General features: G+C 40.1%; 1 protein-coding gene across 4 annotated transcripts in view; it reads right to left on the reverse strand.

Moving 5' to 3' along the window:
• The window catches only part of ATP8B4 (ATPase phospholipid transporting 8B4 (putative)), a 260,383-nt gene that overhangs the window by 49,080 nt on the left and 191,619 nt on the right, over nt 1-19,684 (reverse strand). For all 4 annotated transcript variants that reach the window (XM_051822381.2, XM_051822379.2, XM_051822380.2 and 1 more), the window contains 4 exons: nt 16,781-16,945; nt 15,388-15,499; nt 13,175-13,280; nt 2,275-2,422 (listed from right to left, as the gene is read on the reverse strand). In XM_051822381.2, coding sequence (XP_051678341.2) covers nt 2,275-2,422; nt 13,175-13,280; nt 15,388-15,499; nt 16,781-16,945 — 531 coding nt within the window. The remainder of the gene's footprint in view (nt 1-2,274; nt 2,423-13,174; nt 13,281-15,387; nt 15,500-16,780; nt 16,946-19,684) is intronic.

Below are 19,684 nucleotides of genomic sequence, written 5' to 3' on the forward strand. Positions count from 1 at the left end.
AAGATGCAAGGCAGGGGATCTGGAGAGTGGCCTTTCAAGGACATAGAGATTGAAACCAAGACAGGCCTGGCAACGAAGTCCCACACAACCTGTGTCTCAGACAGGGTCCCCAACATGCCACGCCGGCTCAGATAGAAACACAAAAGAGCTCTATGAAATGCCAAGAAAAAGAGAACATAATCATGTCAATGTTTTTTCTAGTAATTATTTCATCGTACATTCTTGAAGAAACACAGTATGAAGAAACAGGAATCTACCTAAACGTTGAGTCATCAGTATCAGTGAGTGAATCTTTCGCAAGAGATTCACAGCCCATCACACTCTGGCCCATTTCTAATACCACCTTTAACACGAACCTTTATTCCCATTATGCTAATTGCTTCTTTCCCATAATTTCATAGGTTCTGTTTGCCTTGCTCCTTTGTGCTTGCTGTCACTCTACCTGAAAACATCACTTCCTCAAGGAAGTCCTCTCTGATTTTTCCACAAGGAACTAAATATGTCTGCCTCTCTGCCCCCAGAGCACTGTGTTCAGTCCACTTTTATATCACACGCTATGTGGTTAACTCTCCCACTAGACGGCAATCCCTAAGACAAGGATCATGTACAATGTACGTCCTTATTTTCAGATTCTAGCACTGTAACCCTGGTGTGCTTAATAAATGCTAGTGGTAGAAATGGCTGGATGGGTGAATGAGTACAAAAATATAACTCTGGTGTAGAAAATTCTCACAATCAAGCCTGTGAGTCCTAGAGAAAGTTGTAATGTGGCATTCTCAAATATAATCCCCCTTTCTGAAAGAGGAAGCATGGGACTGAGTATCTTCCTCAGAATTGCCCCTTTTCTCTATATATTAACAAGAAAAACTAGAATCAGGCCTGCAGAAAGAGCAAAAGGCCCAATTACGTTCTGTAAAGTCTCAGGATTTCAGCAAATAGGAATCAGGATTTAAAATTAACAATAACTGCTGGCCATAGTAGCAAAAACATGGCCAATTCTCCTTAAACGAAAAACGACATTGTATAGTTTCATGAGCTTCAGGCTTAGAAGCCGAATGGGTCCTTGAAGAACATCTTTCCTGGTTCTCTTTCAACAAACGTGGAGACAGAGAGCACAGTGTAGATTTTCACCTGAGTCCTCTAACCCCACCACCCATCGTTGGCTTTTTTGAGCCTACAGGAAAGCCAAAGCAAAACTCAGTAGGGACCCTTTCTATATTGTGGTCCCTGAGCAATTCAACTGCGAGGCCACCAGCTCCAAGAACCAGCTTACAGCCCTCTAACTTGCAGTTGCTGTTCATCTGTCCGAGAGAGAAGTCCGTGTCATCTGGACAAACTTTCAGCGGAGCTTGGCCTGCAGCTGAGCTCTGTAACTTTCCATGGTGTAGAAGGCAACACATCATTACGTCTGGAATCCAGCTGGCTAGTGCTCTAAGCACTAAGAGCTAACAGATAGATGATCACAAGGGGAAAAGACAATACACTCATATCCAACTCCTTTTGTCCTCTAAGAAACTGTCTACAAGAAGATACACTTATTTTCCAAACTCCCAAGTGAAAAATGATCATCAAAGCCAGAGAGAGATGTGAGATTAGTGCTTTGTGCATATAAATGATAGTTTCGCTGGAGTGCAATCGGAGCTTTTGTATTCTAAATTAGAAACTCAGAAGAGCGTTCTGATATTTGTTCAAGATTTGGAACCTGAACTACATTAAAAGTACAATGCAAGTTTATTCTATTACGACAAAAACCAGATTTCCTAATCAAAGCAAATTGTTTGGCATTGCTTTAAAATGCTGCTATTTAGAAAAAAAAAACAGCAGAGGTATCTTAATGGCAATAATTTGGTGTGGTAATTATGTGAAGGTCAAGTTGTGCTCTGCAAATGACAAACATTAGCAAGAGCAATAATTGCAATAGATTCATCCAGTTGCATTATTTTAATTAAATAACAGTGAACTGTGACACTCCCACTTAGACAAGCACTTAAATAACATTGCTAAGTGGTCTAGAGTCATTTAGACAAGATTGATATTCTGTGAATTCAATATTTCTTCCAAGCCTCCTTTTCACTGTGGTGGTTCAAATAACAATGTATGAAATATATATTAGAAGTTTCCTTTCCCTTTGCAAACAGGAAATCGCCGTGTACGCCCTGCTTCTTCTAGTGTCGTTTGTTTGGAAAACACAAAAGGAGATCTCATTATGACAGCACAAAAGAGATGATTATTGGGGGCAATGAAAGAAAGGACAAAAGCCTTAAGCAAACTCACCAAACTGTGACCATTTATGATTAAGGCATACTCTCCCGTTACAGTTTCTTCTCCAACAGAGCTCAGCTCCAGCTGCTGCCGTTTTTCACAGTCTACAAGGCCATTGGAAAAACTTCTATTTTGTCCAAACAAATTTTCCTTTGCTTTCCTTAAAGAAGAGGGGAAAAGTGAATCACACAGTACACAGAGCATACCTATTTACTCTAACAAGAGACTGGCCTAGAGGTAAAATCATTCTGTCACTCTTAAAACAGAATATGGCATGAGATCCAGTTTCAGTAAGCAAGCTAGATAATTCTCTGTATTAGGGACATCCTCGCGGATTTCCAAATTCCAGGAAGTAGAAGGGTAAACAATGAAAATGGTACCATCTCAAATGCTGTAAATGACCTAAAAGCTAAATCAGCATCTTGAGCTACCTTTGAACTAGGAGATTTTAAGATTTATTTATTTATTTGAAAGAGTTACAGAGAGAGAAAGAGAGATCTTCCATCTGCTGGTTCACTCCCCAGATGGCCTCAATGGCCAGGACAAAGCCATTACTTTCTTCAGGGTCTCCCACACGGGTCGCAGGGGCCCAAGCACTTTGGCCATCTGCTGCTTTTCTCAGGCCATTATCAGGGAGCTTGATGGGAACTGGAGCAACCAGGACACAACCCAGCACCCATATGGGATGCTAGTGTCACAGGCAGTTTTACTTGTTATGCCACAGCACCAGCCCTGAACTAGGAGATCTTGATAGGTTCCAAAGACAGAGTTGTCAGAACTTCAAGGACTTCAGAACCACTACCTGACAGGCAATACTGTTAAATAATGGAAAGTGAAAAACTAAAGACAATTGATGAAATCTTATAGGAATTCCAAGGCATCAATATGTAGTATATAAAATACGTTCATTAATTTGAGGTACAATGTTATATGATCTGGATTAAAACAATAGTCCTCTAAGAAACATATTTTAAGGTTAATTTGCCTATTTGAAAGGCGGAGTTACAGAGGGAAAAGGAGAGACAGAGAGAAAAAGAGATATTTTCCATCTGCTGGTTTATTCCTCAAATGGCCACAACACCCAGGGATGGGTCAGACTGAAGCCAGGAGCCAGGAACTCCATCTGGGTCTCCCATATGAGTGGCAGTGGCCCAAGTACTTGGGTCATTCTCCAGTGACTTCTCGGGCACACTAGCAGGGAACTGATTTGGAAGTGGAGCAGCCGAGACTAAAACTGGTACTCCAATAGGGGATGCCAGCATTGCACACCACAACACCGGCATCCAAACACTTGTGTTTTTTTAATTGGAAACTAAAAACAAATTAACGGTATTTACTGAATTGGCAAAATCATTGTAATGGAATATTTTAAGCAAAATTTATATTCAGCAACTCAAACAATAGAACAAATCTGGGAAAGAAACTGGAGACATTGAAGTTTCTTCCAAATGGAAACTCCATCTCCATGCTTTAGCTCTAATGACCAGTAGCTGGAGAACAACCACACACCATCCCCATCCATCTCTGCTGTGTAAGAGGAAGTCTGCATGGTGATGAAACACCCTTAGAACTGGCATTTAATTGTTCCCTTCAAATTGCACGGCTAATGTCTTTAAAGGAAGAGAAATTTCCTCTCCAAGGACCCCCTGGGTGACTGGCTTTGAAGCAAGCTGCAGTGACACAGAAGCTTCAAGGACAAGCAGGGAGCTATCTGGCAGGCATCCCACGCAGATGAGTGTCAACATCTTTTTCTAAAAAATATTTATTTATTTATTTGAAAGTCAGAGTTACATAGAGAGAGGGAGAGACACAGAGAGATCTTCCATCTGCTGGTTCACTCCCCAGATGGCCACAACGGCCAGGACAAAGCCATAACCTTCTTTAGGGTCTCCCACATGGGTGGCAGGGGCCCAACTACTTGGACCATTTTTCACTGCCTTCCCAGGCCTTAAGCAGAGAGCTGGATCAGAAGTGGAGAAGCTGGGACTCAAGCAGGCACCGATATGGGCCGCTGGCAGCAGCTTTACTTGCTATACCACAGTACCAGCCCCCAGCACAAGATCTTGTGTCACAAGTAGTATACACAAAATGAGCACTCAGGAGCAAAGTGGAGAGATATTTTGTCTTACAAGAAAATTAAATGGTTCTTCCACAGGATCATCCTATGTAAAAAACATTTATTGAAATTGTTCTATGTTGAGGTTGGCTTTGTGGTTCAGTGGGTTAAGCCACTGCCTGCAATGCTGGTATCTCATACTGGAGTGCCAATTCAAGACTCAGCTGCTCCACTTCTGATCCAGCTCCCAGCTAATCTGCCTGCTGTGTAGGTAGAAGAGGATGGCCCAAGTACTTGAACCCCTTTCATCCATGTGGAAGACCAGAATGAAGTTCCTGGCTCCTAGTTTTGGCCTGGACCTGCACCAATATCCTCTGTCTCTCTCCCTGTCACTCTGCCTTTTAAAAAAATAATTTTTCTCTCTAAAAAAAAGTAGTTATATTTTGAAACTCCTCTGAAAGGAGAGAATGACCTCTGTACCAAAAACAACCATCTTAGCCCTCAGCTGTCTAGTTATTTGAAAATGTAACTCTAATTGTTTGCATACTAAATTTAAAAACAAAGAACAAAAACAAAAATATTACCTATCTTCAGGCTCAACATCTGCTGCTGTCCTGGACCAAAATCACAGGCTGAATTTAGAAACCCAGAGGTCACATGGCCCTGGCCCCAAGGATGATAGCATACACTTAGCAATCATTCTGCAGGATCCACAATAATAATAATATTTCTAAAGTCAGAGTGCTACGTGTAAAACGTAGGCAGCAATGACGGGGAGGGGAGGGGAGGTGGAGCAGCCATGAAGACTTCCTATTTTAACTGGGAAGGTGGGACTTCCACAGCAGACAGCCATCTCATGAAATTCTCCACACCCTCCTAACAACATATGGTCCTATAACATCAAGGAAGTATGGGAGGCAAGTTCCTTCACATTCCTCTGACAGTGTTACAGAGCTCATAAATCGAGTCTTAAGAAAGTACCACGGCAAAAACATCTCCTGAGGTTTCCTTTTTAGTAAAGTCCTCACTGGCTGTATAAATGACTCAATCTCTGTTTTCCCCCCAGAGAATGAAAACATTCCAAAGAAGGGTGAAGTTCATGAAAGTACTGGCTGAATTTCTATTTACTTAGGACTTTTTTCGCCAAACTGTCTTCCTAACATCTGACATGAACCCTTTTCCAGGCAGAAAAGGGACAGTTTTTCCGGCTCTGCTTAAATTCCTACTGCATTCTCTCTATACAGGCCAAGGTCTCCTTGCCAGATCGGGCTCTCACGTTTTCAGACCTTTTGCCCATGCTCTGTAGCTGTCATTACTTTTTATTCCTGGAACTTAGTTCTTCAAACACCAGCTGGTTCTCACAAAAACAATTTATTAGGAGAGGAGGGAAAAGCCACACATAATTCCCTGCAATGAATATGAACTATACATTTTTGCAGGCAGAACACATAATACTTAACCACAGAATACAAATAACAAATGCTTAAACAAAAGAGTGCCTGTGTTTTTCCAAGCTTTGTAATGAAGGGCAGTTTATTGCAATGCTGGCATGCAGACAGGCATTAATAGTTGAGGTGACTGTGGCATTCACAGCCCCATGCCACCACAAACACAGCAAAGCACAATGAGGCCCATGCTGGCTTGCACACAACCTATAAAGAAGAAAAGAGATAGTAAGAGAAAGAACCACTTTGTCAGTTCTCTTAAGACATTCTATGTATGTTCAACTGCTAAGAGTCTGTGAGGCAATGGACTGAAACCCTAACACTCTGCTTAAAAGAAGACAATTTGGACTTTGAAACAAGGACTAGAGCTTTGAGTTTGGAACCAGAGACTTGGGTGCAGGCCTGAGTTCCGCCTCTGACACAGTGTGTACCCGCAGTTGATTATCTGACTTCAAGTCACTCAATGAGTCAAACAGACCCAAGGTGAAAGCCCAAGTCTTCCACACCAAACTGCTTTATGCATAGAGTCGATCACAAGCTGCCTCTGGGTTGCATCCAGGCATCATGCCCGAAGGACCAGTAAAAGGACAGCACTACCCCGCCAACAGTAGAGAAAGAGAAAAAGTACGTGCAATTTTGCTTTCATACACCAGTCCCACCCCTTACCCAAGAGACCTGTAACAGTCAAGCCCTGAATCTGTTTCATTTAGAAATTAGGTCAAATTAGAAATTTGGTCAAAGTGGTTGGTGCACCCATTAGCCAAAATATATACCAGCTCTGAAAATTTGGGCAGCTGTACCAGAATGTATTAGAAGATGTCCAAGATTACTTAAATGCTTCAAAAGTGTACAATTTTTGAGCTAAACCTAAGCTACTAAACCATTTTGTCCAGGTGAAGAGAAGTTGGAAATTTGGACCAAAATCCATTTCACTTAGCCTACACAATGTTTTAAAGAACTTTATGGCTTTGCAGCCAGCATGATGTTCCATTGCACCAAAGACTCCAGCACTGCCTTATGTCTTATAAACAGCCCAGCTCACTCAACCTATCTGGACCCATAGTCATCTGCATCTGAGAACCCTGCTCATTGTAACAACTCTACCTGGTAGGTGTTCAAAAATATGAATGTACATTTTGTTGATTTAAAAGGAAATATCAGTTCCTGGTATATCACTGGGATATGTCCTAAAAGCAGTCGTGTCTCTTCATGCTTTAATCAGATGGAGAACATGAAGTTTCTAATCATAAAACACGTGCTCAATGCGACAGAAATGAAGTACAGAATGAGGTTTCCCATCAAGCTAAGCAAAAGTTACATTCTCAGTCTTTTTCCTTTGGGCTGAAGATATAGGTATTGGTAAAATGTAATCAACACAGTAATCTGAGAAACCGTAACAGAGTTTAATTGTCGATTTCTGGGCATGCTCTTGATACTTAAGCAGTTATGCCAGAAAAATTAACCAAGGACTCAGATTGTCTAAAATGGTTTCAAGACACTAAATTTGAAACAAGCCGTATACATGCTATGCATGAAAATTACATATCCATGTTTATGAAATACTAAACACATTTGACAGGTTTAAATATAAGCATTTAGGTCATTTCCTTCCAATAGCTACTATCACTCAGATGCTGTTCTTTTGATACACTTTTTTTTAGCATGAACTCCCACTGAACTCAAAAGCATAACACAAGAAAATGGAATGGTGCAAATTTATGATTTCAATATTTCATCCTCATAGCTACGGGCTTAGAAGCAGACAAGACTAGGAGTATACAGAGCACCTTTGAGCAATAGCTTTTATGGATGCTCTCTTTGCCTCCAATCCAAATATTAAGCAAATGTACACTGTAAATGGATTAATCCCTTATACAGAATTTTCTACCATACATTTCTTCTGTCTAGGACTCTAAAAAAGGAGTTACATCCAAGTCTAGGCTGAACTAAACTTTTTCTGCCAGTCAGTTGAACAAGGTACTCTCAAGGATCCTGAAATATTGAATTTAATTGGAATTTTTTTCCATGTGAATATTTTTCCTCTCATTAAAAAAAATTTGAGGGGGCCAGCACTGTGGCATAGCAGATAAAGCTGCCGCCTGCAGTGTCAGCATCCCTTATGGGTACTGGTTCAAGTTCTGGCTGCTCCACTTCCTATCAGCTCTCTGCTATGACCTGGGAAGGCAGTGGAAGATGGCCCAAGTCCTTGGGCCCTGCACCTGCATGGGAGACTGGAAAAAGTTACTGGATCCTGGCTTTGGATGGGTGCAGCTCCAGCCATTTTGGTCATTTGGGGAGTGAACCAGCGGATGGAAGACCTCTCTCTTTCTCTCACTGCCTCTGCCTCTCTATAACTTTCAAATACATAAATAAATCTTTTTTAAAAATTAAAAAAATGTGAAGCTACCTTTTAATTATAATAGTATTACATGAATATGATTCAACTTCAGATAATACAAAGAGCCATAAGAATAAATTAAGCAGGATTCATAACTCTATCACTACATTTGTCCCTCAGAACTTGGTATGTAGAAAGATGGAAAGATGCATTATTTGTATGTGTAGAGATGTACATAGGTACATTATTTGCAAAGAAAAGATCATACTATGCATGAAGTTTTATCATTTTCACCCAAAAAATAATCATGAACATCTTTCAATGTTAATAAATACATCATCACTTTTTATTGACTTAATATTTCATTACATGTGTATTTATAAATTATAATATTCACAAAATCCATCATGTCTGAGTATCTGAACTATATCTAATTTTGTATATTCTTAGTTGATGCAGCAGTATTTCTTCATATATATATATTCATGCTCGTTCACTCATTTTTTAAAAAAATTCCTAGAAGTAGGAATATTGAGTCAAATATGCATATACGTAATTTTGAGATCCAGTGCTAATTTGCCCTTGAGAGCATTTCCACCAATTTACACTTGCAACAACAGTATATAAATAATTCACACATTCCCACATTCCTTCCATAAAATGACAATTATGTCTTTTATTCAGCCAACCAAATATAACTAAATAAAGTCTGGAGATCTGACCTCATCCAACCCATTTCTAACCACCATCATGACTGCAAGTGACCCTCTCTAAGTACTTCCTCAGAAACGTGCCTTGCTTTGGAGGAGAAGGGGAGAGTCAAATTCTTATTTTTTGAGCAGCAAAATAAGCTCTTGAAACTCATAACAGTGTCATCACTCTGAACTCCAGCCATTTGATATTTCACTAGTTGAGCTTTTTGTGAAGAAAGGAAAGTTTCTTCAAGTCTCAAAAGACTAACCCTTAAGAGAATAACAGCCTAAAATGTTGCCAAAAGGAGCAGAGTAGAAAGAAATTTTTCTCTACCTTCCACTCTAGCCTAAAGGACAGAGATTTAGAAGAAGAGCTTAATACTAGTGGGTGGCTAAAAATTATGAGTCCTGACCCATACCCTGGATTGGTAGCAGATGGAGGAATTGTGCAGGTAGTTGGATATTCAAATATATTTGAGGAATCTGAATATGGAGTGATTGCAACATCCCACCAGGTGCAGTGCCTCAGAGAAAGGTAGAGTAAAAGCATTTCAGGAACTGAAGTGGTCCTGAAAGAGCCCAAGTCCTCAGACAGAGATGAGGAAGAGCAGTTACACTTTCTATGTTTCCCCACAAGGGTGCGGAAGTCAGCCAAGAGGAAGAGCCAGCAACCCAAAGACATCAGAAACCAAACAGGATCACAGAAGCTGGAAGTCCTAGATGCCAGCAGGGTAGACGCTGATGAGCAGTGACAGGTGAGGCAATTGTACATCCCAGATTTGAACTAAATTTAACTGAAATTGTGTAGTTTAATTATTCTGTCATCGGATAGAGGAGGGGTTCAAATTCAGTTTTTAAAAATTTAATAAGTTTATTTTCTTGTACGCCTGACAGCATTCTGCACTACTTCTTTTCACACCAATCCAATTTCAAGTCGTGTCCATTCGACTTCCAAAAAAGCTGTTCCCACTCTCCTGCCTCCATTGTCCCAGGCTCACTGCCCTTATTGGGAAAATGTTAATAAAGATAGTACTTGTTGGTGGCAAGATGAGGATCAATGGCTGAAGGGAAGAGGGAGAAAGAGAGTCAGTAGAGAAGGAAAGAGGAAGGTAAAAAGGCAGCTCATTGAATAGCCATAAAGACTCAAGTTCCTGTGTCACAAAATCCCCAAACAAAATAATCTATGAGTTAGATATTTGTATCCCCATTTTACAAAAGAGAAAGGTTAAATCAGAGAGAAGGACATATATATATATATATGTCCTAGTCCTCCAGTGAGCATGAAGCTGAGATTCCAATTCCAGTCCAACTAAAATGAAGTCCATGTCCTTCCTCCTACATCTGCTGCCTCCCCCAGACATGTATTGACTCTACTTGCTAAGCTAGTGTCTGACCACTGACTTGTGTGCACCAGCAGGATGCCTCAGCAACCACATTTTTATATTAATTATTTAAGGAGAGTAAAACTGTATCAAAGGTATGTTTTTGGAACCACATGGCAAGTGACCAGGTATACTGGCTCTGTCTGGGCCAAGCTTCTTGCAAACAAATCCTTGATAAACCACTGACTGCTTTGACAAGCTATTCAGCTTCTCTGCACAGAATTTTTTTAAAGTTCTGGGAAAATAATTACATAGATTTTTAAAAGTTCTTCTCCATACAAAGTAACAGAAAATAAAGAGAGAAAAATCACTGGTAGATAGTAAGACATACTATTTCTCAAAATTAAATGTTTACCCAATTTCAGCACATAAGTATTTTCTGGTACTACTTTGCAGTTACACAAATTTTATAGCAGTCTATTTCTCATAAGCAGGATATATCTAAGTTAAATTGTAACTACATCAAAATGCCTATTTACTATAACACTAAAAGACTCTATTCCTACCTTATATGCTAACTACCACAGCTGTGTTTTCCAAATTTATCTCATCATAACTTCATCTATGTGCTTATTAAAAACAAATTCTCATGTCCCACTCTCTGGAGAGTTTTCATTTGTAGGTGAGAATACAGCTAGGGAATTGATATTTTCAGATTTATTTATGCATTTACTTGAAAGGCAGGGTAACACAGAGAGGGAGACATGGAGAGAGAAAGAGAGCTCCTCCATTAGCTGGTTCAATACCCAAATGCTCATAATGGCCAGGGCTGGGTTAGGTTGAAGCCGAAGACCAGTTATTCCATCCAGGTCTCCCAGGTAACTGGCAGAAATCCAATAGTCAAGCCATCATCTTTTGCCTCCTTAGCTCATTAACAGGAAGTTGGACTGGAAGCAAAGAGTAGCCAGGACTCAAACGAGGCACTCTGACATGGGAGCAGGTGTTTGATGCAACTGCTTAACCCACTATATCACAATGCCCCCACAGCCCTGGAGAACTGATATTTCTACCAAGTACCCTCAGTGATACTGGTCATTCATCACCATAAAAGAGCAGGTACTGACCAATGCACAATTTTAAAGGACAGCTCAACATAAATAATTTGAAATCCTCTTCCAAAAATACCTGGGGAAGGGTGGAGGACAGGAACATTTGGCCTAGCAATTAGGACACCTTTTATTTCCCAAACTAAAATCACACTATGACTATCTAGACTCATGTGATATAGATAACTAGGTCATACTATCCTATATTTACTTATATCTTTTCATGTATGGCTTATTCTTTTGTATACACACATAAAGTCCCTTGCTAGCTAGTCTGATTTAGCTTTATTTCCCTTATTCATTTAACTAAAAAAATGTTACCACTTATAATGAACCAGGGCAGTAGCTTCCCTGTCATAGGCAGTACATCAGTATTGAATAAATTAATCCCAGCCTTCTAGTCCCTACTTTCATCAATAAATATATTAAGTCTTAAAGGGGCTGGGCTGTGGCATAGCAGGTAAAGCCACTGCCTGCAGTGCCAGCATCCCATACGGGTGCCAGTTCAAAACCCGGCTGCTCTACTTCCAATACAGCTCTCTGCTGTGGCCTGGGAAAGCAGAAAAACATGGCCCAAGCCCTTTGGCTCCTGCACCCACGTGGGAGACCTGGAAGAAGCTCCTGGCTCCTGGTTTCGGATCAGCACAGCTCTAGCCATTGTGGCCAATTGGAGAGTGGACTAGCGGATGGAGGACCCCCCCCCCCCTCTATTTCTCTTTCTCCCTCTCTCTCTCTCTCTCTGCCTCTCTCCTCCTTTCTCTGTGTAACTCAGGCTTTCAAATAAATAGATAAATCTTTAAAAAAAAAAAGAGTTAAAGCAGTGAAGTAACTAATCCAAGGTCACGGAAATGATTGGCCACACATCAAGAATAGACTTCAAGTGTTTGGTAAAGCCAAGGAAAACCCAGAGGGAGGAGGAAGAGCTGGAGCATGGCAGGGAGGGAGGGTAGTGTGAGAAGTGTCACTATGTTCCTAAATCTGTATGTATGAGATACATGAAACTTGTATACCTTAAATAAAATTTTAAAAAAGAAAAGCATTATGTAGGCGAGTGTTTGGTATGGGTTAAATAGCCATTTGGGAGACCCACGTCCCATATCAGAGTGCAAGGATTCAAATCCTGGCTCTGCCTCTGATTCCAACTTCCTGCTAATGCAAATCCTGGAAAGTAGCAGATGATAGCTTTAGTAACTGGGCACCCACCATCTACATGGGAGAGCTGGGTAGAGTTCCCAGCTCTCGGCTTGGATCTGGCCCAACCCCAGCCATTGTGGGAATTTGGGGAGTGAACTAATGGAAGGGATTTTTTGGCTTTCACTCTCTCTCCTTTACTCCAAGTCCCTTTAAAATAAATTTTTATAATTTTTTTTTTTTTTTTGACAGGCAGAGTGGACAGTGAGAGAGAGACAGAGAGAGAAAGGTCTTCCTTTGCCGTTGGTTCACCCTCCAATGGCCGCCGCTGCAGCCGGCGCACCGCGCTGATCCTGGCAGGAGCCAGGAGCCAGGTGCTTTTCCTGGTCTCCCATGGGGTGCAGGGCCCAAGCACCTGGGCCATCCTCCACTGCACTCCCTGGCCATAGCAGAGAGCTGGCCTGGAAGAGGGGCAACCGGGACAGAATCCGGTGCCCCAACCGGGACTAGAACCCGGTGTGCCGGCGCCGCAAGGTGGAGGATTAGCCTATTGAGCCACGGCGCCGGCCTTTATAATTATTTTTTTAAAAATACTTGCGAAATGGTGGAGGTCTAAAGACAATGATTACTCACTGATGTGAAACTTAACCTTGACTTGTCAAACATGTAAAAAGGAAACATGTAAAAAAGAGCTCTAAATCAGCTTAGACCCGTAGGAACCTGTGGCATCGTTTTCCACTTTTCAGCTACCCAATCTTCCTCCCTCCACCCCTCAGCCTCCTTCCCGTCCTTCCTTCCTTTCACGCGTTCTTCAATACGCACCTGAGTTCTTCTTTCACTTCCGTTGCAGTGCCTCCTGATATCACAAACACATCATTCATGTCATCAGTCAGAATATTGCAGGCGTAACCGATGTTTATGGCTGTTTCTGATAGAAAATAAAGCCCGTCTCATTTAAAATGCTAAATAATATAGGTACATTTTTCATAAAGGTTTTGAGGTCATAGCAGTATTTCCTTATTGCTGACAGCCTCTTTAATGTCAGAGCACAGTGAATGATAAAATACAAATGACTTGAGATAAAATACAAAAACCTATGTTCCATAATCAAATTTACCACTTGCAAGGCACATGAAGTAGCATTATCTATGAATCTTCAGCTTTCTTGTCTAGTTTTTTTTAATTATCTCAAATTAGCACTCTTAAAAATTCTGTAAGATCTTGTAACATAGTGACATGTATATGTACAAAACTTGACGAGAGGACCCAAATACCACCTTTAGAGAACCAAAATATTACACTTAGCTAATATTCAATTATCATATGGTAGGAAAGTTGAAAAATCTCACAAAATGTTCCACTGGGCAACAAAAATACTCTTAGAAAATTGGTATAATCTTCCCACAGTCAACATTGCCATTTTCTCTTTAATGAACGGAAATTTAGAATTTGACTAAATCCCAAAAACCAAGATTGCTGTAATAGAAAACTGGAAAATTCTAAGATATTGGTAGTCCTTCCTGAACTTTGATAGAAATAAAGCCAGTGAGAGTTAGGTAACTCTTTCCATCTTTAATACACGTATTTATATTTAATTTTTTCTAACTCTATTGAAATTTTAGACTCTAATTTTATGGAATTATTACTTTTGTCCTAAGTCAAGGAAGGTAACTGATAAAAGCTCAGCATATCCTATCTATAAACTACAAGAATTGAAGCTAAATAGTAGTAAGCTCGTAAATACTCATAACAATTGAATAACTGCACCCGAGGTCAAGATCAAACTCTATGGAGTCTCTACCTAGTAATATACCAGAGGGCTCAATTCTGCTATCTATGTCTTTTAATCAATTATTTGGAAGAAAAAACAGAAAACTGGTTTATTACATCTTCAAATTCTTAAATACTCTAAATAAAAATCCAATAAGAAAGCAGAATCTTAAATATAGATGTATGCCAGCTAATTAAATATTTTCAACTGACAGCCAAGCATAGAATCATTTTTGTTTTAACCATTATTGTTAGCAATAGATCCAAAATGTCTTCTTTCCCTTTTCTTTCTTAAGATACACAGTATTTTGAACATGACTTTTTCTCTGATGAGTAACAACTTTGTCATGCCTGAAAGTGGGTGAATTCTTACTGTACCACTCCATGGGAATACTTGGAGTTTAGCCAGGGTGTACTGGTAAAATTGTGGTGGTTGTTAAAATACCAAAATATTTCCATAGATGGTTGAGAAACAGCTGCTTCCTTGAGCTTTTCTAAAGCCTGCCCACCACCCAGACCTCAAATCCCCCAAACCTCCCAAACATTAAGAAACTAAAAGGGTAATCCAAGGTCTCCAATGTCCTGTTTCAGTCTCAGTATTTGTCTTGATTTGGGGCACTGCTCATATGAAGCAACTTTTAAATACTTTAATATCGGGGCTGGCATTGTGGTATAATAGGCTAAGCTTCCGCCTGTGGCCCCAGCATCCCATACAGACACTGTTCGTGTCCCACCTGCTGCTCTTCCAATCCAGCTCCCTGGTAATATACCTGGGAAAGCAGTGGAGGGTGGTACAAGCACTGGGCCCCTGCACCTATAAGGGAGACCCTGAAGAAGCTCCTGACTTCTGGCCTTGGATCGGCCCAGCTCCTGCTGTTTTGCAGCCATCTAGGAAGTGAACCAGCAGCTGGAAGATATGTCTCTCTGTAACTCTACCTCTCAAATAAATAAATAAGATCTTTTTTTAAAAAACGAATCCAAAAAGTGATTTTAATATCATTGTTACCTATAGGCTTAATAATTATATTTAAGGGCAATTGGACTGGAACTCAAGTGATCCCAGCATATGATATGGAAGGCATTTTGTTAGTTTGCTTTTGTTTGCTTATTTTAAAAAGTAGATTAGTATTCTTGTTTTTATTTCAACACTCTCCTATGTAGTGAACTAGACAAATAACTAATTGAGGTTTCTGGTTAATTAAAATTTTATCATTCAAGTCTTCTCCCCCTTTTCAAAACATCATCATCATCCATTTTCAAATTACCTTGTTTGTCTCCTGTTAGGATCCATATCTTAATATTAGCTAGGGACAAACTTGTAACCGTTTCAATAACACCCTCTTGTAACTTATCTTCTACAGCAGTGGCACCTAGTAGCTTCATTGAAAAATAGAGAACTTACGTTAATGCATGCAGACAATACCTTTAATGTTTATGACTTTCAGTCACAAAGTTTAGATGTCAGAGAACATGAATGTGTGGAAGTAGACTGAGAATGACTCCAAAAAGAAGTTCCCAAATCAAGCTAACTTGATGCAGAGGTCTGGAGGTTAGAATTTGCCTGATAGGGTTGATAGACTTAGGTAAGATGTTAGCATAAATGATCAGAGGTCATTTGGGCCTTTAAGGACTCAACTTCCCAGCTGCTTCCCTAATTATATCAACAATGGAGGGGTCCAACAGAAAGCCCTCACCTCATGGCCAGGAAGCTGATCACGAAACAGTAGAGTCATTCTCCTGCATTAACAATCAACAGAGGCCATAAACTCAAAAATGAAGGTACCAAGTATAATTTTTCATCCAGAGATGAACAAGGTCTGATCCCTAGTATCTCTCAGTGACTGAGCCCTGTCACAGAGGCCTCAGAGAAGAGTGGTTTCTAAAATAGAACACATTCTGGATAGCATAGACACCAGCTCTATGATCCAAGGGAGTTTAGAGTGATGGCCTCACTCTTGTTAGCAAGTTTCTCCATTCCAAAACAGTGGGTCATAGGGGCCAGCTCTGTGGAACATGGGTTAAGCCACCACTTGTGACACCAGCATCCCTTGTTGGAGTGCCTATTCAAGTCCTGGCTTCTCCACTTCCAATCCAGCTCTTTGCTAAGGCCCATTCACCCACACTGCGGACCTGGATGGAATTCTGGGCTCTTGGCTTCAGACTGGCCCAGTCCCAGCTCCAGCCATTCTGACCATTTAGGGAGTAAACTAGTTGTTGAAAATCAATCAATCAATCATTCAATTTCTATCTCTCTCTCTCTCTCTCTCTCTCTCTCTCTCTTCTCTCTCCCTCCCTCCCTCCCTCTCCCTATCTCTACCTCTATCTTTCACTCCTACTCCCACACTCTTTAAAAAGAAAAACATGGGTCATAGAACGAGGCAAGAAAAAAGAAAACTATAACATCAAAGATGCATCAGAGGTTGACCAAAAAAGAGGGAGTCTATTATCTTCTATTCCAATTGGATAAGCTACTGCTGATAGAAATAAACCTCTAGATTCTCCAGAGTCATACACAGCGAATGCAAAGCCAACATACAGAGCATGATTCCATGCTTGAAAGAGTAACATCTGCTATGTGCAAAAAGATTTAGCAAATGGCTTATTCCTGTACTCAGTCTCAAAACACATACAGTCCTTTCTGTAAACATGAACTCATACCATCAAATCTCTTTCAATTTCTTCATACAGTTCAGCTATCCATTCATCCCTCTCATCTGTAGAAGCATTTGCATCTTCAAGCATCTTCTGCCATTCTTTAAAGTATTTGTCATCCAGATCTCTGTATGCAATGGCCAAGGTTCGGAGGCCTTCCCCTGCAAATTCCTGTCAGGGAAGGCATAGGTTGAGGAACATTCTTTTAAAAAATAATCATAATAAGCAAAGTAACAACAATCATAATGAGAAACAAGTTTTTCACTCAAATTCATTTCACCCCAGGAGCAGTGATTGGCCATCCTGATCCCTACATTTCTACCTCCTCAGAAATGACAGCTAATGTTTGTGTTTTGTATTATATTTATGAGGTTGAAACATGTAGAGGAGCTAGGCTTCCCTCTAAAGACAGCTAAATGCCTGCTGAAAAGCCTGGCTGAAAGGTGATCAATGATGCCCGTAACTTGAGATAGCCATTTGAAGCAACATGTGCATACGGTGTTCAACCTACCCTTGCCTGGAGAAGGCATTCCTGGTCATGAGAAGAACACATTTTCATGGCCCCTGGCTTGCAGGGAAGAGGAAAGGACCCTCAGAGGAACCACAGTGCTCACATCAAAGCCTGGAGGCTCCCAGGGAACTGCAGTGTGAATCTCACCACAGTCTTGCCACATTCCTCTAGCAACACAAGGAGTCTTCAAAAAGTGTGGAGACATGCATATTATAAGAAAAACTATACACGGATTTACAGACTTTTGTACCACATAAACATTACCCTTTTATTCCATTTCCCTGAACGTCTTCAAGTATCCTTGTACATCTATACTTAAAATTAATTGAGGCTCACTTTTGTATATGCTTGCAAATGTTCACAATAGAAAGCTACAAGTAAACAATATATGAATAGAGGCCAGTGTTGTGGTGCAGCGGGTTAACACGCACAGTTCTAGTCCTAGCTGTGCCACTTTCAATCCAGCTCCTTGCTAATGCACCTGGGCAGGCAACATAAGGTGGTCCTAGTATTTGGGCCCCTAACCTATGTGGGAGACCCAGATGGAGTTCCTGGGTCCTGGCTTCCATTCAGACCTGCCCTGGCCACTGTGTCCATTTGGGAAGTGGACCAGTAGATAGAATGCCTCTCTCTCTCTCTTCCCTGTCTTTCCCTCTAACGCTGCCTTTCAAGTAAATCAGTCGATCTTAAAATAATAAAAATATATGAATAAATAGATGTATAATAGGTAATAGAAGTTTAAGCATATTATTCACAGTTGATAACCTTCAAGAGAAAGGGGGAAAGAATGAAAGCTAATTTAAGTGGTTGCAGGGCTAGAAGTATAGGCTGACTTTTCATTCTAGACTCTTCTGTGATACTTTATTTTTTGCTACATTAAAGTTTTGTTTTAATAGTTAAAAGTTGCTTAAAATTTTAAAAACATGGTCATCAAGTTAGGTTAGTTTATGAAAGTATTTTTTAGAAGCTATGTTCAATGGAGTGAGTATTTCATAATGTCTATTTGGGAAAACCTGCTCCTCCCTTCAGTGTCTCAGTAAAGTGATAATCTCAAACAATTCCCTTGGTGCTTGGGAAAATATAGGAGATTTGAAGTTTGTAAGTATCTTGCACAGCCACAATAGCTGGAATTGTGTAGATTGCTTTGGTAAAGAGCAAAACAACCTCCCACTTTGTCTGCGCCTCCTGTGGTAACTTCGTGGGCCTCCACACTGCAAGCCAAGTGTTTTCATAGCCATTTCTGTTCCTTTGGGTATTGTTATTGAGAATGTCTTCTCTGTTGTGTTTTGGCTTAGGGTACAGAAACAGGTTTATGATCAGACAAAAGTTAAACCATGACACACCCTAATTAGGTAAACAGAAAAGTTAGTGCGTACTGGGATGCTCTTAGCCCAGGGAGACCAAAAGAAAAATTTATCTCCTAGGCAGTTGGTAGCACTTCGTATATTGCAATCACATTTTACAAGCCCTCCCTTCCAAGACCACCACTGGATCCCTTCTGATCTGAAAATCTAGTTACTGTCTTGTAATGATCTTTTGTCCTCTTAATTTGCACAAACGCTTCTTTGCCTTTAAGTGCAGCCCCACTGGGCATGACCAGTGCCTTCCTCTCTGTTCAGCACAACAGTGAATCAACTCGAAGATGACATTACAAAAGAGGACAGATGAGTTAAGTTATTTAATTAGTGCATGAAACACAAGTTTCATCCTAAATATGCATTTGAGCAAGGTCTCTTCCTATCATTAGACAACTCAAAATCAATTAATTAACTACAAATTTCCAACCTAAAAATCCAGACGACAACATGAATAAAGAAAATGAAGCAAAGAGCAAGTCAAATTGGTATTACCTAAAAACATAAACTTATTTTTGGGATAGAAATGTAAAAAGACCAAATTGGGCTCCATATACTTTAGTATGAAAGGAAAACACATGAAAATCCAGGGCCTTGGTGTTTGAGTAATGGCAAAAATCAAATACTTATGATTCCAATGTTGTTTTCATAAAAAAAATTAAAAAGACCATGCCGGCCTCTGGAAGAGATTAAAAGAAAATCAAGAATGCTCTATTGGAAAGACAGAACAATAGCTATGTTTGTAACCAATATTACTAAACCATCATTTTTTAAAGTCAAGCAGAGGTTTTTTTATTTATTTGTTTTGTAAAGATTCAGGGGATGTTTTGTATTAAATATAGGGCCTCACAAAGAACATGAATCCTTAATTTTTTCAAGGAAAGGAACCAATGAGACAAGGAGTTTTGACTGATTTCCTTCAAGTTCATATGGAGTTAAATGAAAGTGTAAACAATTATTAAAGACACCCTTGAATTCCAGGTTTATACTAAGTAATCTTCACATTAACATATCTGCTGTCACTGTTTTGAAAGCAAGCAAGCA

Source organism: Oryctolagus cuniculus, chromosome 12 (genome assembly GCF_964237555.1).
Source record: "Oryctolagus cuniculus chromosome 12, mOryCun1.1, whole genome shotgun sequence".
Lineage (NCBI taxonomy): Eukaryota > Metazoa > Chordata > Mammalia > Lagomorpha > Leporidae > Oryctolagus > Oryctolagus cuniculus.